Below are 26,140 nucleotides of genomic sequence, written 5' to 3'. Positions count from 1 at the left end.
AAACAGAAGCTGTTGACTGCTGGGCTGTGCTGAGAAGGAAAAGGATTTGTTTCCTGTGCCAGTGTGGAAAGCAGCAGGATCATGATCTATTTTCTGTGCCAGTGTGGGGAGCAGCAGAGAATAATTTGGTTTGTGCTGTGGGGCAGTGTGCTTTGGAACAGGAACCAAATCATGAGAGCCTGCTCTGGAGTCAGAGGGAGCATGCCTGGATACAAGGAGCTCCATGAGCCTGCAGAACACCTTTGTCTGTCCTTGCAGCCCATTTGATGCCAAGAACCCCTTCCTGGCTCAGGTTACAGAGAACCGCAAGCTGAACGAGGGTGGAGAGCGGCACTTGATGCACCTGGAGCTGGATATCTCCAATTCCAAAATCAGGTACTTCCCTGGGGGAGCCTGCTCCTCTGTTTTGTCAGGAGCAAAGAGCAAGGATGTGGCACCAGCCTCATCCAGCTCTGCGGAAGGGGACCTTGGTCCTTAACAGTGTCCCTTTGAAAGGGCTTCTGTACCAGGTACCCCCTGTCAGGACTTGCTCCCAGCTCTTGCACTGCTTTGGGTCCATCCCATCCCACCCCACATCCCTGTCCTACCTGAACAGTCCCAGCTGCAGGAATTCTCTAGAAGTCACTCAGTAAATGAGAGGGCAGCTGAGCTGGGGATTGCTCTTGCCTGGTTTAGGTGTATGAGCATAGGGGGAATAAAGCCCTGTTCTTAAAACTCTCTAATTGGCTTAAATTCCTTAAATTGTTAGGAAGTCATGAATCCAGGTGGCTTAACATAACAGCTGCAGAGGTTTTAAGGAGCTTTGCTCTGTTCTGTTGAGAAATGGACCTGTCCTTGCTGGAACTCTGGCAAAACTACTGTTAACCTGTGAGATGCCTTGTAAAAACCCTGGGGAAACATTATCCCACAATGTCACTGCTGGCTCTGTGGATCCTGATGGTGCAGACCTCAGTGTTGTCCTGCTGCCTGTTGCACCAGCCCCTTTATCTTCTGGCTGAGCTGCTGGGGATGGTCAAGAAGTGGTGCAGGTGTTCCATGTGCTCTCCTCCTGCTCTGTGCCAGGTATGAGTCAGGGGACCACGTGGCCGTGTACCCAGCCAACGACTCCTCCCTGGTGAACCAGATTGGTGAGATCCTGGGCACGGACCTGGACACTGTCATGTCCCTAAACAACTTGGATGGTGAGTAGGGATGACCCCTGAGGGTCTCCAGTTTTCCAGCCGTGGCCTCTGTCCTTCACCCTCAGATCCTGTGGGGCACCTCCAGATGTCCCACAGTCCCTTTCAGTGTTGTGCTGTTTTAGCAGGGGCGCAGAGCCTGCTTGCTGAGATCAGCTGAAGTGGGTCAGTTGTGAAATGTGCTTAGTGAGCCCATTCAACAACAAATTATGTAACAGCACACTCCTAATTATGGAGCATCAGCCCACCAGGGCATCCTTCAGCAGCCCTGGAGCTCCTCAGGGCCCTGAGTGTGTGAGATGTTCTTATTCAGTCCTGGGAGGAGGCACAGGCTTGGGGACTGAACGGCCAGCAGGGAGCACTTGTGCTGATCCAAGGATCTCTTCTTCCTGGCTAGCATTCCCAGCAGAGCCAGCCTCTGGCAGGAGGGAGATGGCAGCTGCTGCCCATCACAGTTCTGGAGCAGCACAGCCAGACCTGAGGCAGCAGATGTGCTGGCCCAGAAGCCTGAGAGAGCTGGTTTCTAGAGACAAAGTGGATTTCAGGCATGGCTGGAGCCTGTGGCCCCCTGTGCAGTGTCCTGTGCTGTCGTTCCTGTCCCTTATGGACCTCTCAAGGCTGAACAGAGTGGCTCCAGCCTTGACTGCTGGCACAGCTGTGCATGGCTGACAGAGCCTAAGGACACTTTTGAGGCCAGATCTGATGGAGGTGTAAGTGCCTGAGGCCAAATTAGCCACGGAGGGCAGCCCACTGCTTAGCCTGGGCGTTTGCTGGACTGTGCATGCACATCTCAGGGCAGGGAACACGGGGTGTATTTATTGCTGCTAAACTGTCAGGCAACATCTGTGAAATACAAAATGGGCTACTGGGAGCTGGAGCTGCCTGGGGAGGGAGGTGATTCAATGTGGAGGTGGGGCCCTGACCCACAGGCTGCTCTCTCCTTCCTGAAGCCCACTCTGCTCTGTCTCCAGCCCTCACTGTTTGTCTAGCAGCCGGCACAAAACCTCTTAACATAACAGCCTGAGGTGGATGGTTTTTAATTTTTCTTTCTCTCCCACTTCTTCCAGAGGAATCCAATAAGAAGCATCCCTTCCCCTGCCCCACGTCGTACCGGACAGCCCTGACCTACTACCTGGACATCACCAACCCTCCCCGCACCAACGTCCTGTACGAGCTGGCCCAGTACGCCTCGGACGCCGGCGAGCAGGAGCGCCTCCGCAAAATGGCCTCATCTGCTGCTGAGGGCAAGGTGGGAGCACTGCCCTCCCCAGCTGGGCTGCACTGGGCTGGGGGATCCCCAGAAGGCACCCAGAGAGCCGAGGGGGTGTTTGCCAGCCGTGTGGGGAGGTTGTGATGCCTGTGCTCTCCTTGCCTGCAGGCGCTGTACCTCAGCTGGGTGGTGGAGGCCCGCAGGAACATCCTGGCCATCCTGCAGGACATGCCCTCCCTGCGCCCCCCCATCGACCACCTGTGCGAGCTCCTGCCCCGCCTGCAGGCCCGCTACTACTCCATCGCCTCCTCCTCCAAGGTGGGTGTGCTTCCAGCACGGAATGTGCCCATGGAGGGACCTCTTCAGCTGCAGCTCCCCTCAGCTGGGAGCTTCTCCTGGTGACATTTGCTATGAGAGGGGCAGATTTAGTGATCTCCATGCATGGAGTTATCCCAGCTTCCCACAGGGCCTGTGGAGAGTCCTATGCTGCAGCCAGCTGTGCCCTGATACCACCATAGTCTCTGGAGCCCTGCTCCTCTTTGCCCATTTGCCTGGTAAGGTGGCATTTTAGGGGCTGGTCAAAAGTCCCTCTTGGCAACCTCCAGGGAAGCTCAGTGGTCCCGTGAAGAGGTGAGGACAAGACAGAAGCCACATGAGGAGCACACAGGGAGGAATAGCTGTCCCAGTGTTAACATGAGGTTAAACTTGTCCCCATTCCTGAGCACAAGGAAGTAGTGTGGGGTTGCTGGGGCTCCTTCTCTGCCTGGTTCCAGCATCTCTTCCCTGCAGGTCCATCCCAACTCCATCCACATCTGTGCCGTGACGGTGGAGTACGAGACCAAGACGGGCCGCCTGAACAAAGGGGTGGCCACCAACTGGCTCAAGAGCAAGGTGCCTGAGCAGAACGGGAGCAGCTCCCTGGTGCCCATGTACGTGCGGAAGTCGCAGTTCCGGCTGCCCTTCAAGCCCAGCACGCCCGTGATCATGATCGGGCCGGGCACTGGCATCGCCCCCTTCATCGGCTTCATCCAGGAGCGGGCCTGGCTGAAGCAGCAAGGTGAGTGCCCAGGAGCTCCCCCCGGGGCTGGAGCTGCTGCAGGACTCTGTGGGGCCGCTTGGTGCCTCCAGGGTGCAGCTTTGCTGCTCCTGTTGCTGGTGAGCCCAGCCACAAGCAGAGTGCGGGGGCAGGGTGAACAGAGCTGAGTGCTTTTGTCCACACAAGGATGCTTTGTCCTTCTCTTGGCCACAGAGGCAGTTTGGGGGTGGACAGACCTGGGGCACTTCTCTGACCTCTGCCACCACCACACCTCCAAATAACCACAGTCGGTCACTCAGACTTGATTCTAAAGCTTGTGGGAATCAGTCCTGAGCTTCCCTGTGTAACCAAAACCATCGTGCACCTCTGCAAGCCCAGGGTGGGGGAGAGCACAGGGTTGGGGGCTGCTGGGGGTGCCAGGAGGGGGAGGTTGGGAGGGGGCAGGGCTGGGGGCTGGCAGGCCCAGCTGATAGGGGCTGTGTGACCCTGCAGGCAAAGAGGTGGGTGAGACAGTGCTTTACTACGGCTGCCGCCGCGAGCACGAGGACTACCTGTACCGGGAGGAGCTGGCCCGCTTCCAGAAGGAGGGAGTCCTCACCCAGCTCAACGTGGCCTTCTCCAGGGACCAGGCTGAGAAGGTACCACACTGTTCCTCGTCCCACTTGTTCCTGCTGCCCACCATCACTCCCATGGCAGGCAGGAGCATGCAGCACTTCCCCTGACTCCCGGAGCCATGAGCACAGCCTTGCCTTCCCTCCCTCTCAAAGGTCCGTGGGTGGGGGCTCTGCTCCTCTCTCCTCACTCCTGCCTTGTTTCCTGCCAGGTTTATGTCCAGCACTTACTGAAGAAGAACAAGGAAAACGTCTGGAAGCTGATTAATGAGGGGATGGCTCACATCTATGTGTGCGGGTAGGTCTGGGGACAGGATGGGGATTTGGGGGCAATTCTCGGGAAAAGGAGCGTGACTCGGTTTCCCCAGCTGTGCATTACAAGCCCTGGGAGGGCTATGCTGTCCTGGTTCAGAGGAGGGCAGGGGGGCTGGGGTGAGCAAACCCTCTGTGTCCAGAGTGGGAGGTGGCAGGGCTCTGGCTGTGCTGTGGTGTCTCACTCACACTCCCCGTTCACAGCGATGCCCGGAACATGGCCCGGGACGTGCAGAACACCTTCTACGAGATCGTGTCCGAGTTTGGGAACATGAGCCAGCCCCAGGCCGTGGACTATGTAAAGAAACTGATGACAAAGGGCCGCTACTCCCTGGATGTGTGGAGCTAAGAGTGGGGCTGGCGGGGCCAGGGAGAGAACAGGTCCCCAGGCGTGGGCCAGGGGAGCTGGCAAGTGCCTGCTCGCCCACTGCTGCTGTGGGTGACGGTGTTGTCCCCAGCTGTCACCCCAACCACAGCTACCCTGGTGTCACTCCCAACCCTTCCTGGGCCAGAGCAGCCCCTCGGGGCCGTTTGTGGACCCAGGGGATGGAAAGGATTGAGAGGGGCAGGGGGGTAGTTCAGGCTGCTGTCCAGGAGCTGCGGTGTCACCGGCACCTCAGGGTGCACCCCATGGCACCAGCGTTTGCCTTGAGGCCAGGGACATCAGGGACTGCAGCCACTGTGGGGCAGGAGGGACAGACACTGCCAGGGAGTCCTTCCCTGGACACGAGGTGTTGCCTTATCCCCGGGGCTGGAGCCCACCCTGGCCTGCAGGGACAGCAGAGGGGGGGTGGAGGGGCTGTGCTGGGGCTGGGATTGTGGCTTTGCCTCCCCCCTGCCCACCCCTGTTTGCCCAGCTCTGGGATGTGGGGCTGGCAGCTGGCTCTGGGCACAGAGCTGTCCCATGGCCCCAGCAGCATTCCCTGCTCCATTCCCGCTGCCCGCCCTCGCTCCAGCCCCAGCGGGAAGCTCCTCTCCCTGGGGAATACACCCGGTTTGGGAGGCAGGGTCTCCCCAGCCCGGCTGCTCCCCTGAGCCCAGCCCCTCCCTCGCACCATGTACGGTCATTTTTTAAATATGGTTTTTATTTTTAACATCTTTGTGATTTAAGCATGGGGAAAAAAAAAAAAAAAGAAAACAAACAAAAAAACCCAGCAGAAACCCCAGACTTCCAGGCTGTCCAATGATTGTAAATTATTTAAATACATTTGCCCTTGGAATAAAAATCCTGTGTCTGGAGTTTGCTTCCTGCATTCTCTCTGCTCAGCCAGAGGGAAGAAGGAGGCAGGAGGAGCCATGGATGATAACCAGGAGGAAATCTGGGCATGTGGTGGCAGCTCTGGGTTTAGGCTGAGCTGGTGACAGCCCTTACCCTGAGTGCTGGGCTGTGGGAGGGGAGGGAGGATGGCAGTGGGGGGCTCTGGACTGGGGTGCAGCTGTGCCCAACCTGCTCTTTGGTTCTTCCAGAGCTCCCAGTGCTGGTACAGGGTGTCTGTTCCCCACCTCCAGGGACACTGATGTTCTGCTGGGCCTCCTTGGTGGCCACAGCCTGTGCAGACTGGGGTGCCATGGGAAGGAGCACCCCCTGCGGCTCAGGCTGATGGAAGGGCACAGGGAGATGACTTTTCATAAAATCATGGGCTCATTTAGGCTGGGAAACCTCTCCAAATCATTGAGTCCAACCCTTAACCCAGCACTACCAAAGCCACCACTCAACCATGTCCCCAGCTGCCACATGGCTTTTAAATCCCTGCAGGGATGGTGACTCCACAACTGCCCAGGGTAGCCTCTGTCAGGGCTGGACAACCCTTTTTTTGTGAAGACATTTTCATTAATATCTATCTAAAGCTCCCCTGGTGAAACCTGAGGCTGTTTCCTCTTGTCCTATTGTGACAATTGTCCTATTGCCCCCCACCTCCACCCTCCTTTCAGGGAGGTTTTGTCAGGACCCCCTTCCTGATGAACCAAAGCCGCAGAGCAGAGTGTGGGAGCTGTTCCCAGACTGTCCCGGTGGCCTGGGGCAGCTCCTTCCTTTTATTTTCACATTTGCAGCCTCAGGTGGTGCTTGCACAGCCCCAGCGTGAGGCCTGGAGCAGGCTCCTGCTGCTCCCACCCCTCCCGTGCCCCTTCCCTGTGGATTGAAGGCGAGGGAGGAGCTGGGGCAGCCCTGGAATGCCCTTGCAGGGCTGGGGGGCAAAAGGGGGAGCCTCGGGCACCCCTGGAGCCACGGGAGGCAGTCCCTGGACGCTGCCCTGTCCCAGTGGGGTGGGGAGCACCAGCATCCAGAGAACATCCCAGTGAAATGGGAGTGGCATCCCAAGCATCCTGCTGTTTGGATGTGGAAGGCAGCCAGGGCAGGAGGTGCAGGGTGCTCCTGACTCCAGGTGAGCACATGGACTGTCCAGGAGCAGGCCCCAAGCTCTGTCCCACACCCGGGCCTCCAAGGAATGGGATGAGACACCAGAGTCCGGACGGAATTGAGGAGTTGGGGATAGGGGATGGAGCCAGTGGGGAGAAACAGTCCAGGCTTCCACAGTGCCCCACTTCAATTCTCCTTCGTGTCCTGGTTCTTGTTCTGAATCTTCTGGTGGACGACACGGAGGGTGGTGAAGAAGTTGCCCAGGAAGAGGATGGAGAAGGGGAGGCCGCACATGAGGACCTGTGGGAGGAGAGGCTGGAGTCAGCAGGAGGGACCTGCCTGGGGCATCCCCCTCCCAGGGCACTCCCAGGAGCCTCCTTACCTGCCACTCCTTGCACTCGGGGTGCTGGAGCATGCGGAACAGGGTGATGGCGTTGTAGAGCTGCCAGAACTGCAGGGGAGAGGAGATTCAGGGGAGCTGCTGCTTTCAGGGGCTCAACCCCAGGCTGGTACCTGCCCAGCTGCCACCTCTGGGTATAAACCCCACACTGACCTCGTGTGGGGGCAGTGAAACCCATCCAGGCTCAGGGCCAGAGGACCCCAGCTGGGACATCCCCCCTGTTTCAGGCCAGCTGGAGCCCAAGGGCCTCAGAGCAGCCTTTGGCCATCAGCCTCAAGGATCTGGCAGAGGAAGGACTCCATCATTTCAGCAGCAGCTCAAAGCTGGAGCTCAGAAGGGCTTTGGAAGGCTTTGGAAGGGTTCTCACTGCAGCACCCAGCAGAACCACCCCAGCTCCTCCCCATCTCACTTCCCCAGTTGTGGTGGCTGCTTCGGAGAGAAAGGCTCAGCACTTGGTGGAAGCATTTCCCTGCCCCAGGCATCCCATATCGCATGGCTGTGGCAGCCTGTGGGGTCTGAGCCATGTCCAGGCCACCTAGCACAGCTGGGAATGTGGCACATCCCACTCCCAGCCAGAGCTCTGGCATCTTGCAAGGACTGGGGCAGCCTCACCTGCCCAAAGAAGAGGAAGGGGAGCAGGAACGTGAGGCCTCTCCACATCCAGGACTGGAAGCCCTCTGCAAAGGAGGAAGGTTTCTGTGAGGACCTGGAATGGGCTGGTGGAGAGGGGATGGAGAGAGGGGGATGGAGCCCAGCTCCTCCAGACGTGGAGGACAGGGAGGCTCAGTGCCCACACCGTGCCTGGCTGAGGAGGTCCTGCCATTCCAGCCTCACTGTGGGCACTTGCAGGGGGAACAGTGGCAGGGACTCCTAATCCAACACAGGGCTCTGGGCTCCAGTGCAGCTGGCCCTCAGCTCCTGCTCTCGGTGTCACAGGGGCTGGGGAGGTGACAGCCCACAGTGCCTGGGGTGTTGGAGGGATGTGTCATGTCTGAAGGAGCTTCCTGGGGAAACCTGGGATGCCCAGAGCCACATCCACTGCCACTTCACATCCTGAGGGAGCCAGCTGTGGGCTGGTGGTCCCAGCAGAGCAGGAGGAGGGGGACAATCATCCTACGGGGTGGTGCTGCCCCATAGGACATGCTGCTCTGGGAGCTTTGGTTTGACTTGTACCTTTTACTGTTCCTGGCACTGATAAAAGTGACCTCAAATCAGAGTGTCACCAGGTCTTCAGAAGAACCCACAGCTCCCAGCCTGAGACCACCAGCAAGGGGACACCCCACTCACCCACAGTCAGATCCATGTTGTGCCTCTCTCCCAGCGCTCGCAGCCGGTACAAGCACCCACTCTGGTAGTAATACTGCAGGAACTGCACAAAGCCTGCAAGGAGAGCATGGCTGCTGTCAGGAGCTGCCCAGGGATCCCCCTCCAGCCTCAGCATCATCCCACGAGGCCAAGGGAACTGCCAGGTGAGCTGAGCAGCTGCAGCCAGGTCTCTGTGTGCTGCAGAGCTCTGCAGGCACTCTCAGCACCTGGGGGTCAGGCCCCGTCCCAGCACATGTGGCAGCACTTACTCTGGTACATGGAGAAGGAGAGAAACTGGTTCCTGAACATCTGGTACATGAGCCCATCTGGCCTGTGGAGAGACAGTGCTGGCTTGGGGACATGGGGCTGGGAGGGGACAGCCAGCCCTGCCTGTCCCACAGCCCCTATGGGCCCTTGGCCAGAGCTGCCACGGGACAGGGGACACAGACTTACCAGGTCAGCATGACACCTGAGAGGAAGGTGGAGATGTAGTGATGGAAAACCCACCAGCCTTTGATCCTGGAGGGCAGACACAGAGAAGCACTGTCACGTCTGGAGCATGAATCCAGAGCCAAAGGCAGCCTGGAGAGTGGAGCAGCCCAGCCCCAGCCACCCCACAGCTCCCAGGGCTGGTTGGGAAATGCTCCTCAGAGCAGGACCCAGGGCCTCGGGGCTGGGCAGCACCAGGGCCCTTCCAGCTCCACCTTCCCGCGCCGCCTCCACACGGGAGGTTCCTCCTGCCCCGCTCCTGCAGCTCCCAGCAGGGTTTGCACACACCCTGAGTAGGAGGGAGCTGCTCCCCTGTGATGGGTCCTGGCTCCCCCAGCCCCTCCCCGGGCCCAGGGCACTCACTTGGAGCCGTTGTTGATCAAGATGCTCTCGCGGATGGTGAGGGTGCAGTAGTACCACACCAGGAGGAAGTTAAAGACGGCGTCTGTCACCCTGGGTCACACAGAGCAGGGTGTAAAGGCACGTGCTGGGGGCACAGGCACAGGGACAGCCCGTGGGACACCCATCCCCAAGGGAAGGGAGCTGCTCCCCACCACCCACCATGGCCACGGCAGCCACAAAGGCCACCCCATCTCCAGGGCAGTGTCCAGATGCTTTACCAGGATCTCCTGTTCAGCTCTGGATATTCCAGGATGGGAGAGAAGGGCAGGGGGGCTCTGGCAGGAGATCTCTACCAGCACCAAGCCAGACTCACCTGGAGTTGAGGAGGAACCGACAGGAGAAGGAGACAATGAGTAGGATGATGGTGAGGTAGAGCTTGAACTTCTCGTACTCATCTTTATATGCAAACCTGCAGGGAAGCACAAGGACAGGCTTGGAGCAAGGGGGCTGCTGGGAATCTGTGTCCTCCCATCCCATCTGGCCGGGTAAAGTGATGTCCTTTTGGGAACCTCTGGGAGACACTCGGGAAGAACTTTGCCTTGGGGGTATTTCTGAGAGCAGAGCACATCAGGCTCCTTCCACACAGCTGAGCACCCCAAACCACCCCAGCCTGGCGGGGAAGATGGGCAGACTGGGATCTGCACACATCTCCAAGGGCAGGACTGGGGAACAGAGGGAGAGGGGAGTGGCTCCTGGCTGGGCATCTCTGGCAAGTGAAAGGCTCTAAGGGGCCAAAACCAACTTCTGGTGTTTCCCCAAGGGAAGAGGAGGGGACTAGCCACAGTCTGTCTTTCCTGGAAGTTCCTAATACAGTGGAAACATGGACATGGCTTTGGTGGAGGATCCCATTAACTTGTCAGAGCTAATGGTCCATCCCAGCCCAGCAGCAGGAATGTGAGGGGGAGCCAAGGATTTGGCTGATTCTTGGGAAGTGATGCAGAAAACAGCTCAAGAAGGGAATCTACACCAGGTGAGCCAAGTGTCTCCCCATGTCTGCCTGGGAGGAGCTGTTGTTCCTGGTGCCAAGGGGATCCCAAGCCAGGAAAAGCAGAGGAGCAGCGAGGAGGGGCCGTACTTGGCCTGTTTGCTGAGCAGTGTCACGTTCACGTTGCCGAGCACCAGACTCAGGTACAACCTGGGGAGAGAGCAGAGTGTTAGCACAAGGACCTGCCCATGGAGCTGTCCCCTCTTGTGCCACCAGTGGGGCCAGAGATGAGCCCCCAGGTGCTTCCACTCGGAGCTGGCAGGCACCAACCCTCTGGAATCCCCTCCCACGGGCAGGGGGACAGATGGGGGAGCACACACCCCACGTCCCACAGGCACTGGAGTGTTCACCAGGGCTTCTCCTTGGGCACAAACACTGTGCAAGGGTGGGTGATGGCCATGAGCAGGCAGAGGAGTGAGGGGCAGCACTGCTGGCTCCTGGCCAGGTGTCCTTGGGGAGCCCAAGTGGAGCAGCAGAGCTGTGACACCGCTGGGTGCAGGGTGACAGCTCAGGGGTCTGTGCCTGCAGCGTTACAGCCACAGGGATGTGGAGGGTGGCCCTGGTGCCCCACTGGAGCTGAGGTGCCTTCTCACCCGTTCTTCTTTGGCAGATAGGCCTCCATCTCAAAGAACACGTTCTGCCTCTCTTTAATCAGGCTCTGGGTCTCTTGGATGGATGCTTCCTGCTCGGGAGTCGCCTGGGCTTTGCATCTGGGGAGCAGACACAGGCACTGGCGTCAGGAGAGCCTCTGTAACGTGAGCAGCACGTGCTGGCACTCCACAAGTGACTGACTGGGGCAAGGACACCCCCAAGGACAGGGAAGGTGGATGGGAGGCAAGTCCACAACTCCATCTGCAGGGCAAACTCCTCTGTCAGGCCGTGATGTTGCTCAAGAGAAGAGAGCAAGGTGAGGCCAGATGGGTCTCTCACCCTTAGGAAGGATGGGGAGAGCTTTGTGCAGGAGGGGAGCAGCTCATGGTACCTGCAAAACCCTTGCAAGCTCTGAACAGCAAACAGGGCACAGGAAAGGGGGGCTGGGGGAGAACAGCCTCCCCACAGCCCCTGGCTGCAGATAAGTTTGCATTTGAGGCGTGAGGGGAGCTCAGCAGCCCCGTCCTTGCTGCTCTCCCCTCCCGTGCTGTCACAGAGCACTGACTCACTTTTTGAGGGAGAGCGACAGCTCCTTCAGCCGCTTCTTCTGCCGGGCGATGGAGCTGGAGATCCCATCCTGCAGCTTGGTCAGCTCCTCGAGTTTCTGCTTGTACAGCCTGTGGTTGTCCTGGGAAGGAGAGACCAGCATGCATTAGAGCTGCCTGCCCAGACACCCCTGTCCTTGGGCCCTCTATGATGCTTTTCTTAAACAAATGTCCTTAATGTCACCTGTGCAGCTGCTGGGTGAGAGGAGGGGTGGCTGCAGAAGGCCAGGTGTGTTTGGGGACAGCCTGCTTCCATGGGAATGCCCAGCCCCAGTCCCAAGCAGGCTATCCACAGGATGTTCCCATGTTCAGGACACCAATGACTGCACACAGCAGATAGGAAAGAGTTGGGAATAAACGCTGTGTGGGCCAGGGTACAACTGTGGTACCACAGTGGCTTTGAGTGCTGGGGCAGGATGAGCAGCTCTTTGTCTCTCAGCTCATGGCTTTGGGGCTCCACCTGAGCACCCCTGGGAAGCTGGAAGGAGCCTGTCAGTGGGCTGGACAAAGAGGAAGGGCTCCCAGCAGGGCTGCAGCCACGTGCCCGGTAACCCAACCGCACCTGGATAAGGCTGGATGCATTTCTCCACTATTTTTAGTAGGGAAAGGGGAGAGCTGCTGGATCAATCCTGCTGCTTCTCCAGGTCAGCAGGAAAACAGCCTCACCTCGGCCACAGCAGCCTCAGTGCCACCTCCAGCAGGGAATTACACGCTGCTCACAACAACCCTTGGACTAGACCTTGGCATGAACAAGTTCTAACCTCTGCAGCTCTTATCAACCAGATCTTGATCACCAGATCTTCAAAGTTGTTCCCAAAGGAGAAAGGTGAAACCAAGAGCAGAGGAGAGAAACCTTCTCCCTCTGGTGACAAGCAGCGGCAAGGAGGGAACGGATCCCACACAGTCCCGGCTCCACAGCAGTGATTTATGTCCCCGATTTATCCGAGGACATTCCCTGCTTGACCATCAAGCTTTCCTGCTGCCATCTAGAGTCACCTCCTTCTGGCTCTGGAGTGAATTGTGAGCAAGTGGTTTTTGTGACAAGTCCTTTAGCCGTGCCAGCATCCGAGCTGCACGCTCGGAGACAGCCTGGATGAGGAGTCACGGCGGGAGGAGGCGCCGAAGGGAAGGGCCGGCGCTGAGCGGCTGCACTCAGGGCTCGCAGTGGGCGACCCGGGACATCCACGCAACCCCTATGGAGCAAGAGGAGGTTTCTCAAAGCCTCCCTTGCCCCAGATCTGGGCACAGCAGGGACGTGCCCGCAACAACATCCGCTTCACCCCGCTCTCGGGGGGGAAGGAGGGGGAACGGGAACGGGTGCAGCTGCAGCCGAGTGACCTGAGCGGCAGCAGGAGATGGTTGGCCAACCCTTCCCTTGGGTGACCCTGTGTGAGCTGAACCCTGCCCACTCCTTCTCCGGCAGGCAGCGCCCTGGGGATTACACAAAGCAGGTGGAAGCACCTCTGACACCGGTCACCTTCCTGGCACGGAGCCCCCGGCCAGCCCCGGCGGTGACAGGCTACGGCAGTCGGGACAAGGCGCCTGGCTGGAGCGTGCCTGCATTCCGGGAGACCTCGGCTCTGCTGGCCGGTTTCCCCGCGGGGCTGGCTGTCTCCGGGCTGCCCCGAGCCGGGCTGAGAGGAGCGACAAGGAGTGAAACAGCATCTGCGCACCTCGTCCGAACGTGCCACGCCAGGCACCGCCGCTCCCCGCTCCCAGCAGGAAAAACGGGAGATCTGAGGTCTCCGCGCCACGTCCGCGGCGGGCTGGGGCATCAGCCCGGGGTACCCCGCTCTTCCCGAGCCCCGCGCCCCGGCACAGCCCGGCACCGCTGCCCTGCTCCGAAACGCTCTGCCCCAAGGCAAAGCTTTGCCCCAAGGCTCGTGTCCGAGGGCTGGGACACGGCGGGGAAAGCACCCGGACTGCAGAGGGGAGAGCCCGGCTGCCCGCCGTACCCGCTGGGGATGCTGCGGGGCACCCGCGGGGGTTCTCCCACCCCCGGTGCCGGTGACCCCGGCGTGCCGCGCTCGGCCGGAGCGCTCCCTCGGCCCCTGCCCGGGGGTGTCCCGGGGCCGGTGGTACCTGGATGCGCTGGTAGCCGTCCTGCAGCTCCTCCCACTCGCGCAGGCACTCGGCGAGCGAGGCGCCCCAGGCCATGGCGGCGATGGCGGCGGCGACCGGCCCGGCCCGGCCCGCGGCGACGGGCGGCCCTGGCCCCGCCCCGGGGCGTGTCCGGAAGGGGGCGGGGCGGGGCGGGGCCTCCTTTATCCCGCGTTTCCCCCTAAAGCGGAGCCTGGGAATCGGGAAATTCCCTCAAATCGCGGCCCTTCGCTGGAGCGGCGGGCTGTGCGAGGTGCGCCGGGCTCGCTCCCAGCTCGGGCAGCTCCCGGGGTGCATTCCCGGCCCTGGCTGCGCGAATGAGAAAGCCAAACCCACCGCTAAATCCCGAACACAGAGTGCTGCAAAGCCAGCGAGGGTTTCCTGTCGTGTTTTATTTTGTGATGTCAAAGAACAGAATTGGGAGTGCTGTAAGAGAGAGGGCGGTACTGATTTAGGTACTGGTTTAGGTTTCATGTGACAGCACCGGGGCTTTAAAAGCACCACCTCTGCCCAGAGGTGTGGTTGTAGGATTAGAAGGCAGCAAATGGGAAGGGTGGATTTGTCAACAATCCAGCCAGTGAGTCTGTGAGAGGCCGTGCTGGCTGAGAAGGCACTCACAGGACACAGAGACTTCTAAACAGGGAAGTTCTGCTGTCACCTCTCCGGGCTGGAAGTGGGCACTGTCAGACTCTAAATTTACTATTCCAGACCATGGATAACAAACCTTCACAGAGATAACCCTACTGACTGCCCCACAGCTGTGGTTATAATCCCCTTTGCTTACAAAAGACTCAAGCTGTGTCTGATGGGTCACATCCTGCAGGACTTGCATTCCCCAAACTTCCACCTCCTCCAGCATAGGTGAGTCCCCAGCAAGCTCCAGATCTTGACCCAAAATGACATGGAGCTAGAGGAAAGCTTTTCCATTACATTTGGGTCTTTTTTCACACAGTGTTCAAGTAACTTTCTCCCCAGAAAGGGGAAGGGAAGCGGCTTTTCCCACGGGATATTCTCTGTCAGTAATTTGGTTCAGACACATCTGTGACTGGGAACCCATAGATTTGGGTCTCCCAGGCTGAGAGCTGCTCCACAAAACCCCGGTGTGGTCTCATGTTCATTTTGCATTTCAGAAGGTATTTCCAAGCTCTCTGTAAACAGAAGGAAAGTAAAGAAGTGTTAGGAATGGAACAGAAAGTGACTCTTGGGCATTTTCACAAAGCAGCTACACTTCAGTCAACACAGCTTTGTATTTGCTCCCTGTGCTGGACAGAAGTACCTTCAGAGAGGAGTTTGGTACCAAAGTGGGGATAGGCTGGATCCAGATGTGGACCTGAGAGAAACCTGTCCCCTTCATGCTCTGCTCTCCTGGACAGAAGGACAGCTCAGGCTGTTTTCACTACTGAGTGTTATTCTACTCTGATGGAGCGGTGCAATCCTGGATTTTCTACCCTAAAATGCTGTTCCTTCCACAGATGATGAGCAAAGCAGTGAAGTATCTGCCATAAAGGTTATAAAGCAATGAAGGTTATCATGCTTTTGGATTGGTGTGACCTGATGTGGCAGAGCAGTTATGACCTCGCAGTTATCCCACTGTATTAATTACAGCCATCTTAATTATTTGTTAGCTCCAAGTAATCACTTAGAAACTCTGACACACACAGGGCAGATCCACCAGCATTACTGCAGTTCCCTCCCTGGGTTTTCCTGTCAGTGCTCATCTCCCTGCTTGTAAAAGAGTTTGCCCCCTGCACTTGGAGGGTTGCTTAAGGGAAATGAAACCAAAGGTCAGCTGATAGTGCTCCATTGGTTTGTTTTTCTAATCTTGCTGATTCTGCAGGCTCTGAGGCTGATATTCCAATATTTACTCCTCTGGGTTCACAATCTGGGTGTCTCTGGTTCCCCTGGACTCAACAGAACTACTCACATATTGCTCACTAATAGAATCAGGGGCTGCACATCCCAACTCTGCCTTGTTCTTGCCTTTTTGGAAGCTTTTAAAGATCTTTGCCTGGATTGGCTGGAGGATCACACAGGAATCTGTTGTACTGCTTGTGTCTGCAAGAAACAAACTTGTTTCTTTTCCAGGGTAATCCCTCAGGAAAGCTTTGCCCAGCCAACAGTGGCACTGCCCTGTCAATATTTTCTTTCTTTCTTTTTTTTTTTTTTTTGCATTTAGTAAAATGCTGAGGCCAACCTGTTGATGCCAACTGAGAGGAATGGCAAGGCTCAGGCTTTGACTTTTGCACTGCCATTGGAAGCACATTCTGTGATTCAGTGAGTGGCTGTTATCAGCCTGCAGGAGCAATCACATCCCTGTCAGTGCAGGGACTGAACCCTGTCTGAGCCCTGCTGGCACCCTCAGCCTCTAATTACCCACTGGCACACAGCCATGGAAAGAGCTTTCCTCTTATGTTGGACATGTTTGCACAAAATCAATCACCTTATCAGATACAGACCCAGCTTTAGTGAAATTTGGATCAATCCCTTCAAGCTCCCAAACTTTCCAAGCAAGGGTGAGGTTTTTAAGGAGAGGCTGGTCAGCTGTCCTGTTAGGAGGTACCAGGAGATGCTGTCTGTGTGTTGTATGCAAAGGGAGAAAGGCCTGGCACCAGGGGAGAGGCCACCAGGCTCTTGCACAGCCAGGCCATCCCCAGCCATCCTTCATTAATTTCTTTCATTATTCAGAGCTATGGAACAGCCTGTACTGGCCATCTGACCTGTACATCCTTCCTGGGCAAGTACTATCCCATTGCAGATTTCTGTACAGGAGTGTCTGTGGGAGGGGATTGCTTCTGGAGGAATAAAAAAGGATTTTGGAAGAAGTCAATACTGAAGTCAATGGTAAATGAGAGCCCTGCAAACACTGGGTTCAAAATTTCTCTAACAGCATGGAATTAAGATATCGGATTAATTGCAGTAGCTTCCACTCTTTCCCTCAAACCCAGGAGATAAATACCATGTTCTGTATCCACAGCTTTGCTTTGCTAGCCCTTTAGTTAAGTAGGGAAAACAAAAATATCACAAGTTCTAGAGTAAGGCCTCACAGATCCAAAATCACACCTAATCCACCTCCTTAATGGTCTAAGGAAGATGCAATCTCAAATCATATAATCAGTTGCATCATCAGGTGGATACTGTGCATGAAATCACAGAGAATGTCTTACTACTACAGTGATGGGGCTTCAGAAAGAGAAAGGAAGTGCAGAGCCAGTCTCAGTGGGACTGTGCCAGTGACATACCTGCAGGGAAAAGCGGCAGGAGTGCATCAGATAGGCCATGGTGGCTGTGCTGCTGCGGCTGATCCCCAGGCTGGAGAACACCAGCACTGCTCCCACATCCAGCTGAGCATCTGAGGCAAGAAATGCCAATCACACATCAGTGAGCTGGGAAACGGAGCTTCCCGTGGCAGAGTCAAGCACTAATTTGGTGACAGCTGACAGGGGGGCTGCAGCCTGAGAGACAGGAGCCTTCAGGAGCCCTGACAGCAGCAGATGGGCACTGCCAGCTCCCATTTCTGAAAGCATTTGCCTTTCTTAAAAATCTACAGTTAAAACATGGCCTTGAAGAGCAGCACCAATGACAATGACCAGCCAATGCCTCATTACACACGAGTGTCACCTTCACATCAGGGATCTGAGAAGTGGTCTTTCATGACCTATCAGCTGTGGTCAGCATCACAAACTCTCCCCAGACAGGTCTAAAGGTATTGAAATTTTATTTTGCATGGAAGGTTGCATATTTAATAACTTTTTAAATTCTTTCTCTCTCTCTCTAGACAGAATAATGTTTTTAAAATATTAGCAACTGAACTCCAGAATTCATAGAGCAAAACATTTTCTTTTAGTGCTGTCAAGATGTTTTGTTTGTTCTCTTTTTCCCAAGCACAAAGCCAGCATTTTAAAACTCATTTCTATTGTGAGATACTACTTCTATCCTGAGATCTGGGTAGAACTGGCCTCGCTCCAAAATACACCTGGCATGAGGACATGCACACTCCTCTTGGAGTATGTGGAGAGCTTTAGTCTCGTGTTCTGGTTTGAGTAATCTGCTCTCCACTGCCAAATAAACAGTTCCACTATCAGGTAAACAGTGGAACACTTCCACAAGTGCAACTAATAGACTCTTGTAGTCTGGTTTGGAAACAGCCACAAACCATGTGTGATGTCAGAAGGAAGCTTCTGAAATACTATTGGGAAAAAGCATGAGGCACAATAAAAGGCAAGTAAGTGAATGTCAACATTCAGGTGCACCAAATAATGAAATTCAGTTCAGGACTACAAAATTATATCCTCAAATGTTGTTTCTTTGTGTGCAGTTGTCATGTCTGATATTGCACTTGGATTAGCTCTGTGAGGACAGGGTGGTCTTTTGCTAGTGGCTCTGTCCAGCACAGCTCAGCAGGGCCTTGGTCTGTGCCAGATGTTATCCATTTGATAAGCACAATAAAAAATAACGACATGGTTGGACAGCATCAGGATGGAGCTGCGGGAGCCTGAGCTGCAGGCATTGAGCTGCAGAGTGTGTTTTCTCCTGGCCTATCTGATGAAATCAGCTGAAGGCAGGTTCATGCTGTCCAACCTGAAAGTCTTCCTGGGCCCTGCAGTGGGTCCGCACTGCAAATCACAAAGATTATCAATGCCTCGTGCTGAGTTCTCTATTGTGTGTCACACTCTGGTTCAAATAAAGCTCTGGTGGCTGAAGACTTGGGCTGGTGAGAGTCAAAGGGTTCTTGCAAAGGAGTAAGGGAGTCCTATGAAGCCCTGGTAGATTCCCTTCTGCAAAGCCTTTTCAGATTGGGTGGAAAGCTCCCTATTATCAGTGAGGTATCCTTTAAAATGAGCAGGGACATCAGAGTCAGATGCCCTGTAAAATCTCCTCTCTGTCCATCAGGCTGGTTAGTGAGGCAGCTCTGGTATCCATCAGGGTGTGGGCTTGCTTGCCCTCCTGTATGGGCTTCCTGTCACTCCCATCTAGTATCCTACAGTGAGCAAGGGCTCAGGAATTCCAGATCAGGACCCACTCACCTATGAAATGAGAAATGGTGGGGAAGGAAGAAAGAAGATCTGCTTCAAGTGAATCGGGAACAGATACATGGAGGCATTTACCTTCTTCTGCAAACCTGGAAAAAGAGCACACAGACCACATGGAGCAGAGAAGCAGCCTTGACAAGGAGGCAAGCATTTTGCTTGCTGTTACACGTGTGAGTTCATCATCATCATCATCATTAACATGATAAGGGATTTATTATGGTGAGGCACAGAGATGCTTGTAACACAGACTCAGTTTAATCACTGATTTTCCATTTCAATGCTATCAGTATTGATGCCTTAACCTACAGATAGATGACCTACAGAGAGATAAATGAAAACAGATTAACTGAAAGCAGGTGTGCTTTCACAGAGTGTGTCTTGGCTGTTTTGTGGAGCCCCCAGTTCCCTTCATGTGGTTTTCTATGGCAGCATCTCCTCCCTCCACAGACTCAGAACTCAGAACGGGGCAAAAAATTGGTGAGGAATTTCCAAAATGTGGAAGCACATCATGCAGACGGCACAGGAATATTACCCACAGTGCAGAGACATTCCTCTGGAGCCAAAGGCATGAGAAATGTCTGCTGGTGCACATGTCCTGGGGTGGGTAACTGGATTTGTTACTTTGTTTAGGTCACCACCTTGAGAAATGCCACTGGGTTTTTCATTGTGGGAAGCTGGATTTCCAGCAAGGCCTGCAGACTGGGCTGTCTGGTCATGGACAGAGCAGGTAAGAAAGAAAGACCAAAAATGTGACATATTAGTGACTTAGCTTTTACACAGATGTGTTGATAAGATTTTGCTCTGAAAGCTATTTAGAGATACAGGTTTTTCCTGAAGAGTGGTGGTATGTGATAGACTTGAAATACCAAGGGCTTCCCAGTCCTCCTCTTACTCAATTCACCTGTGGAGTGGTCAAGGGCTGCAGGACTGTGTTGCTGTTGTGCTAACTCTGGAGCAGAAATTAGAAAACTGACCATGGAATGGCACTGGAATCTGCACAGAGGTTTCCTTGGAAGGCCACAGGCACCGACTCCTCTGCCAATAAACTCTGTGTCACCTCATTTTTTCACATCACAGACACTGGTGAGGGTGATCCTTGAACAGTTTAACTTACAGTGTTACAGGCTGTTCAGAGACGTTGACCAGTGCTTTGATCCTCAGATCTTTCTGCATTTGTTTGTCACTGGCCTGCTTGAAATTGCCCATATATAGCTTTGCAGGCAGTATTTCTACAGGGTATGGCTGGAAGGTGTCTAGTTCCTGCCAGAAAGAAACCACAGGCTCAGGTTAGAGAGTGTCTTTGCTCCCATTAGCTCGATAAGTTCTTAAACAAAAGTCATGTGAAGAGTTGAACAGGCACTTAGTCAGCAGCCCATGACATATTTTAGTGTAATGATTCATTCAATCACCTGGATTTGCTGTATTTTGAAGTCTTTGCTAGTCTTTGCTAGCTGAGAATAATTAACAGCCTCACTGTTGTGCCATTACTTGAAGCAAATCCCAACTAAACAGGAGGTGGAATACATTCTTTCCATTGTCTGGAGGGGCTGCAGCACGACAGATTCATTTGATGCTCTCCCTAGTTGCTGTTTGCAAGGCTAAATGAAATCATCTGCCACCTGCAGAGCTGCAGGTGCCCTGGAGTGGCACAGCACAAATCTGCAGCTGCATCCGGAGTCGGCAGCGTGGAGGCTGAGGAGAAAAACACACAAGCAGGCAACAGTGCCTCACATCCCTAAGGGGATGTGCCTCGGATACTGCTCCAGGAGCACAAAGGAGGAGTCTAACAATTTAAAGCTGAAATTGAGAGGCAGGGAGGTGCCTGTGTCCAGCTGAGTCTGAGGGGGAAGCTCAGCAGTGAATTACCCTTCACAGGGCAGCACAAAGTGAATCGATTTTCTCTCCTGTGCTGTAGCATCCACAGGTTAGCACCGTGTCATGGGCTATTTCCTGGGAACCAGAAGGGAAACAATGGGAACAAAATACACCTTGGAATGAAATGCTCTGTTGTTCCAGCACCTTCTTAACCTGTCCTGCCTGTCCTAAATGTGCAATAAAGGGTAATTGTTTCTCATAAACCAAATAGATTGATCTTTATAGGTGAAACCAAGCAATGAGGACACAGTGTTTGAGTGGATGGCTGTTTTCTTCCTGGGCCTATTGAAAGAAGGCACTTGTGACCCTTCCTGATGAAAAGACATGGATCACAGTGCTTGGATAGGAATTGTACTTCTGTTTGAAAACATTTGCTGTGTACCATGCCAGATAGCCACGTGTGAGAGAGCAGCCTGCTCCCTGTCATCATTTGCTACTGTTTGTTCAGTTATCTGTACTCTCCATAGGCCAGTTTTGGGGTTATCAGGGGAACATTCCCAGCTTGTTTCCATGAACGTCCTTTCAGGCAATAGAAAAGGAAGAAGTGTGGCTGTAAAAGAATCAGTGGTGAGACTCAGAGCAAGCACAGTAACTCCAATTAATTCTTTTGTCTGCAGTTACTGTGATACCAGGTTTGCAACACCATCTAACCTGAATTCACCAGCCATCATCAGTTGAATATTAATGTCATCTACTTGGAAATTAGTCTCATCTCACCTGAGGCATCCACAGTGTCTTGTGGCTCTTCAGGAAATGGTAACAAGCTGAAAAACGCCTGTACCCTCCCTTCAGGAGGAGCACGGGGTGGCGGGTGAACTGCTCCAAGTTTCTGGCATGGAGGAGGGCATCTCCTTCCCCAGTATCTAAAGAGACCAAAGAGCTGTTTGCCTGGGCAGGTTCAGTGTCTCCATCTGCCTCCCTGACATCCACAGCAAATCCCTTTGCATTCCATCTAATGCTCTGGAGAAAACTGTTAAAAGCTCGACTTATTCTTTATTTGTTGCTGCAGTTCAGTTACAGGGGGTGCTGCTTTTCCCCTCTCATCCTGATCTTTTATTCCTCTCCTGATTTCTCTTCTAGGACCAGATTTCTTTTCCTCTCCCCGTTTTTTCTTTGGGAAATGCTTCTAATAACTTCCCATAATAGGGAAGTTTTATTAATTTAAATTTTATAATCTTAGTTTTATGGAAGCCCTTTTCTTTAGTCTGCTTTAGGCAAACAGGGAAAAAAAAAGAAGTTTCTTAATTAAATTCTTCACAAATGTTTTAAACACTCCCCTCAGTGAAGCAGATTATGGGAGATGGCTGCTCCTCCTCCTCCCAAGGAATCCATCCTGCTTCCCTCTAGCTATGTCTGCTTTAGAAACAGATCAGCACAATAGAAACCCAGTTCTGATTCTTCACACCTTCCCTCTACTGCCTCACCACTGAGCATTTAGAACCTGCTTGCTTTATTCATTCCCCTTACAACTCCACTATTTTTTCTTTAAAAAGTGATGTAAATCTTTACTAAAACTCCTGTAGCCTTTGTAAATCTCAAACAAACAGAAGTGGTTCTGCTCACAGCAGAACAGCCAAAGGATGTGTGAAAGCCAAACACTTCCATGGTTCAAGAAAAACTGAACAATGCCTTGGAAAAATTTCCAGTACTTCACATTTCTTGGTTAACTCCATCAAATCGCCACCTCCATTAAAGGTCAATCTTTTTAAATATCATGAAGTGAAAGCCTTTTGTGGCCCTCAAAGAAGGAAGTACTCACCCTGGGAACACATGGAATCTGAGCTGTTGATTTTGGTCTCTGAAGCAGCGCTGCTCCCTGAAAGGCAATCATTTGGACAAGCCAAATCTCAGGGAAATGTGGCAAAAAAAAGAACCCATCCCTCACATGCAACAAGGAGCTTCAGGGGATCATCCACAGATGGGAAACCAGGGCTGCCAGGATGCTTTGAAATAAAACCTGGATTTTTGAATCCTGAGAACATACACAACACAGTGAAACAACAGAAGCAGAGCACAGTTTTTCACACCAAACTGGGAACATTTACATCTCTTCCAACAAGCTCATAAAATTAAATGAGGAATGGGAAGAATCTCTATCCAGCAGTGAGGTCTGCACTGACATGGGTCACACGTACCTGTTTTTTTTTCCTCCTCCTCCTCCTCCTCCTGATAGTCCGTGGAACTCAAAAAGCCAGTGTCGTGGTCATACACCACACAAAATCTGACATAGCCCAGCTCCTCGGGATTCGGGATCACATACTCCCCCGCAGGACTCTGCCAAAAATCACAGAGCAATTCCATCAGGAGCACGGCTCCACTCTTCTCTGGTGGCATCAACACTCCTGACATCTTGCAAGTTACAACTCTCTCGCTACGTGTTGGGTTTGTACGTGTGGGCGGACACGGCACTGCCAGCCCCGGTTAGGAGTCAGGAATGATGCAAACGCCGCTGATTGCTCCACCAGCGGCAGCGGTGCAGATGCCAGCGCTGTCCTTGTGAGGCAAGGCTGCGCTGTGAGTTCTTGTGCAATGATTTTCCTGATACTCAGCTCCTGTGTGCCAATCCTTGGGGCTGCTGGAGCCGCCTTTGCCTTGTGACAGAATACATCCCCCCAGTGGCGGCCGCGGGGCACGGCCGAGGCAGGGCAGGGGCTGCGACATTTCAAACCAGTTTGGGCTTCCTGCGAACTGCTAAATCCAGGGACGGTGCATGTGAAAAATGCATATTTTATGATTGGCTTTACGCAATAGTTACAATGAATATTATATGTGTAATGTTCGAAAGTTATGCTGTATTAATTCTCTCAAGTAGTGTGTTGAATGTATTTTTAGGTTATAACACAATGTTAAAATAGAAACTATACTATGTAAGATACCTTTTAACTAGCTCAAGAAAGAGATGGGATAATCAAGGAATTCTTCGCACAAGGATAACAATTACAGAAACCCCTAAATTTTCCAAAGGAGAGGAATTTATGGCTTTCCTTATCAACAGAAACGAACTTCTTCAAGCCTGACTGAGACTCAAAGGCACCTGGGAATTAACAGAAACTTTCTGACAAGTACCAGATGAAGTTCTTGTTTTAAATAAAATATAGCATAATCATGAAGTGTTTTGTATATGCAACAGGCTATTGCTTTTAAGGTGATTCCTTTGTTCACAAGACATGCTTGTCGTGGCTTAAGTGTCCGAGAGCAGCTGGACGTCTGTAACTCTTTGCTTTTTATTGTCTTGTAATTGTCCTAACTCTAAATTTTTATTACTCTAATTGTATTACTATTTTTATAACCATTTTATTATTATTATTAAACTTTAAAACTTTTAAAAACCAAGTGGTTGGCGTTTTTCACAGTGCACACAAACAGCAATCCCCTCACCAGTTCAATCCTTTGGGCTGTAATAATGTGGCTGGCATCGAATTCACACTGAGAACGGGCATCTGAAAAAAAACCAACCAAGACACAGCATTTGGCTTTTAAAGGTGGAATCCTCTTTGTGTTTTGTCGGTGGGAATTCAGGCATCACTCAGAGAAAGAGATGTGGGAATGTGGCACTCGGGGATATGGTTTAGGGGTGGTTTTAGTGTTGCAGGGTCAGCTGTTGGACTGGATGAACTTGGAGGTCTTTTCCAACTTTGATGATTCCATGTTTTGTTGTTTTTTTTTTTTTTTTTAAACTGAGGCCTTCTGGTGTGGGTGTAACAAACTCCAGGGTTGCTGTGAGTCTGTGTGTAACACCAAGTGATAACCAGCAGTGTTAGTCCTGACCCAAGTGTGCTCCTGCAGCATTGCCAGCCTCAGTCCTGTGCTCTGCCCTGTGCCTGCTCTGACCTGCCCAGCAGCTCTGCCTCTGCTGCTCCAGAGCTGGGCAGAGGGGCACTGGAAAGACCCCAACCCCACTCCCAAACTGGCTAACTCCCTCACCAAACCCCTGGAGACAAAGCCCGGTCCTTTTCCCCGGGAAAGAAAAGTGGCCAGCCCAGGTTCCTGATGTCAGTTTGTAGGGTTCCCGTGGGACTGTCAGGGCAGCACAGGTTTGAGGTGGGGGCAGCTTGGGTCTGGGGCACATCCTCCATCGTTTGGATTTTTGGAGGTGTCGGGCCACTCAGGGCCACAACGACATTGCAATGTCAGGCACCCTTCTGGGGGTACTGGCACTATGCAAAATGGAAGTGGTTATCAGGAATCTTTGTGTAAGGGTTGAGAAATCTAGTCCAGTTCTAAACCTCTGGAGCAGCAGGGGAGAGTGTGTATCCACGGGACTGATGAGAGCAGGGAGAGCTGAGCATGAGGAAAGCCAAAGCAGCACCAGCTCACAGCACCTGAAATGGGATGGGAGGAAGGTCCCTAGTGCCAGGCCCCAGAAATGATGAGAAGTGATGTGTGTGCTTTTCCTCACACGCCCTGTTGGCTCAGCCTATCTGCCCGGGCTGAGCACAGTGCCTGGGACAAGCAGGGGCAGAGGAAGCAGGCGGGGACGCAGCAGACACGGCAAAGACAGGTAGGGACAGGGAGGGACATGCACAAGCGGGAGGAGGGACGGGGGATTGGCAGAGGCAGGGGAGCAGCAGGGACAGGCAGGGGCAGAAGAAGCAAGCAGGGGAAGCAGCAGGCAGGAACAAGGACTGGAGCAGGCAGGGACAGGGACAGGAAGAGGCAGGGACAGGGACAGGAGCAGCAGGGATAGGGACAGGAGCAGCAGGGGCAGGAGCAGGCAGGGACAGGGACAGGAGCAGGCAGGGACAGGAGCAGGCAGGGACAGGGACAGGAGCAGCAGGGACAGGGACTGGAGCAGGCAGGAACAGGCAGGGACAGGGACAGGAGCAGGCAGGGACAGGAGCAGGCAGGGACAGGGACAGGAGCAGCAGGGACAGGAGCAGGCAGGGACAGGGACAGGAGCAGCAGGGACAGGAGCAGGCAGGGACAGGGACAGGAGCAGCAGGGACAGGAGCAGGCAGGGACAGGGACTGGAGCAGCAGGGACAGGAGCAGGCAGGGACAGGGACTGGAGCAGCAGGGACAGGAGCAGGCAGGGACAGGGACAGGAGCAGCAGGGACAGGGACTGGAGCAGCAGGGACAGGGACAGGAGCAGCAGGAACAGGGACTGGAGCAGGCAGGGACAGGAGCAGGCAGGGACAGGGACTGGAGCAGGCAGGGACAGGGACAGGAGCAGCAGGAACAGGGACTGGAGCAGGCAGGGACAGGAGCAGCAGGAACAGGGACAGGAGCAGGCAGGGACAGGAGCAGCAGGAACAGGGACTGGAGCAGCAGGGACAGGAGCAGCAGGAACAGGGACAGGAGCAGCAGGGACAGGAGCAGCAGGGACAGGGACAGGAGCAGCAGGGACAGGAGCAGCAGGGACAGGGACAGGAGCAGCAGGGACAGGCCTGTGCCGCGGCCTCACCCAGCAGGCACAGGTAATTGGGCTCCGTCAGCCGCGATCTCCGCCGGTACTGGTTGATGATGTTGTAGAGGTGTCGGGGCTCGCAGAACATCACCCCCGCCATCCCCCGTCCGCCCGGCTGTCGCCGACTATCGCGACACCGCGCTCCCCCGTCCCCGCCCGGCCGCAGGCAGCGACGCCCGCCGGTCTCCAAGGTTACCTCAGGCGGGGTCTCGCGAGACTTTCCCCCGCCCGCCCCTTCCCGCCGC

General features: G+C 54.2%; 3 protein-coding genes across 5 annotated transcripts in view; 1 reads left to right on the top strand and 2 right to left on the bottom strand.

Annotated features, from left to right (window-relative positions):
- Window positions 1-5,573, top strand: part of LOC128797896 (NADPH--cytochrome P450 reductase) — a 28,361-nt gene extending 22,788 nt beyond the window's left edge. For both annotated transcript variants that reach the window (XM_053960809.1, XM_053960811.1), the window contains exons 10-17: window positions 259-375; window positions 1,063-1,181; window positions 2,246-2,427; window positions 2,557-2,706; window positions 3,178-3,445; window positions 3,917-4,062; window positions 4,248-4,333; window positions 4,552-5,573. In XM_053960809.1, coding sequence (XP_053816784.1) covers window positions 259-375; window positions 1,063-1,181; window positions 2,246-2,427; window positions 2,557-2,706; window positions 3,178-3,445; window positions 3,917-4,062; window positions 4,248-4,333; window positions 4,552-4,696 — 1,213 coding nt within the window. In that variant the 3' untranslated portion in view covers window positions 4,697-5,573. The remainder of the gene's footprint in view (window positions 1-258; window positions 376-1,062; window positions 1,182-2,245; window positions 2,428-2,556; window positions 2,707-3,177; window positions 3,446-3,916; window positions 4,063-4,247; window positions 4,334-4,551) is intronic.
- On the bottom strand, window positions 5,375-13,692 carry TMEM120A (transmembrane protein 120A). The gene is made up of 12 exons (XM_053960812.1): window positions 13,566-13,692; window positions 11,448-11,566; window positions 10,881-10,997; window positions 10,378-10,437; window positions 9,616-9,711; window positions 9,264-9,353; window positions 8,865-8,930; window positions 8,681-8,742; window positions 8,394-8,486; window positions 7,719-7,783; window positions 7,089-7,157; window positions 5,375-7,006 (listed from the first exon to the last, which is right to left on the bottom strand). The coding sequence occupies exons 1-12, from the start codon at window positions 13,638-13,640 to the stop codon at window positions 6,893-6,895; spliced, it is 1,026 nt and encodes a 341-aa protein (XP_053816787.1). The 5' UTR covers window positions 13,641-13,692; the 3' UTR covers window positions 5,375-6,892.
- Window positions 13,693-13,955: 263 nt separating this feature from the next.
- STYXL1 (serine/threonine/tyrosine interacting like 1) lies at window positions 13,956-26,062 on the bottom strand. 2 transcript variants are annotated; one of them, XM_053960815.1, is made up of 9 exons: window positions 25,893-26,062; window positions 23,867-23,928; window positions 22,620-22,762; window positions 22,248-22,297; window positions 21,206-21,351; window positions 19,728-19,873; window positions 18,608-18,702; window positions 16,823-16,932; window positions 13,956-14,731 (listed from the first exon to the last, which is right to left on the bottom strand). In XM_053960815.1, the coding sequence occupies exons 1-9, from the start codon at window positions 25,993-25,995 to the stop codon at window positions 14,600-14,602; spliced, it is 987 nt and encodes a 328-aa protein (XP_053816790.1). In that variant the 5' UTR covers window positions 25,996-26,062; the 3' UTR covers window positions 13,956-14,599. The 2 variants fall into 2 exon arrangements, with proteins under 2 accessions (XP_053816790.1, XP_053816789.1); XM_053960814.1 differs by having other exon boundaries at window positions 22,248-22,304; window positions 22,624-22,762; window positions 25,893-26,061.
- Between the last annotated feature and the right edge of the window lie 78 nt (window positions 26,063-26,140).

Source organism: Vidua chalybeata, chromosome 20, assembly GCF_026979565.1.
Source record: "Vidua chalybeata isolate OUT-0048 chromosome 20, bVidCha1 merged haplotype, whole genome shotgun sequence".
In the NCBI taxonomy this organism is placed as follows: Eukaryota; Metazoa; Chordata; class Aves; order Passeriformes; family Viduidae; genus Vidua; species Vidua chalybeata.
This window is presented reverse-complemented; position numbering and strand designations above follow the sequence as displayed.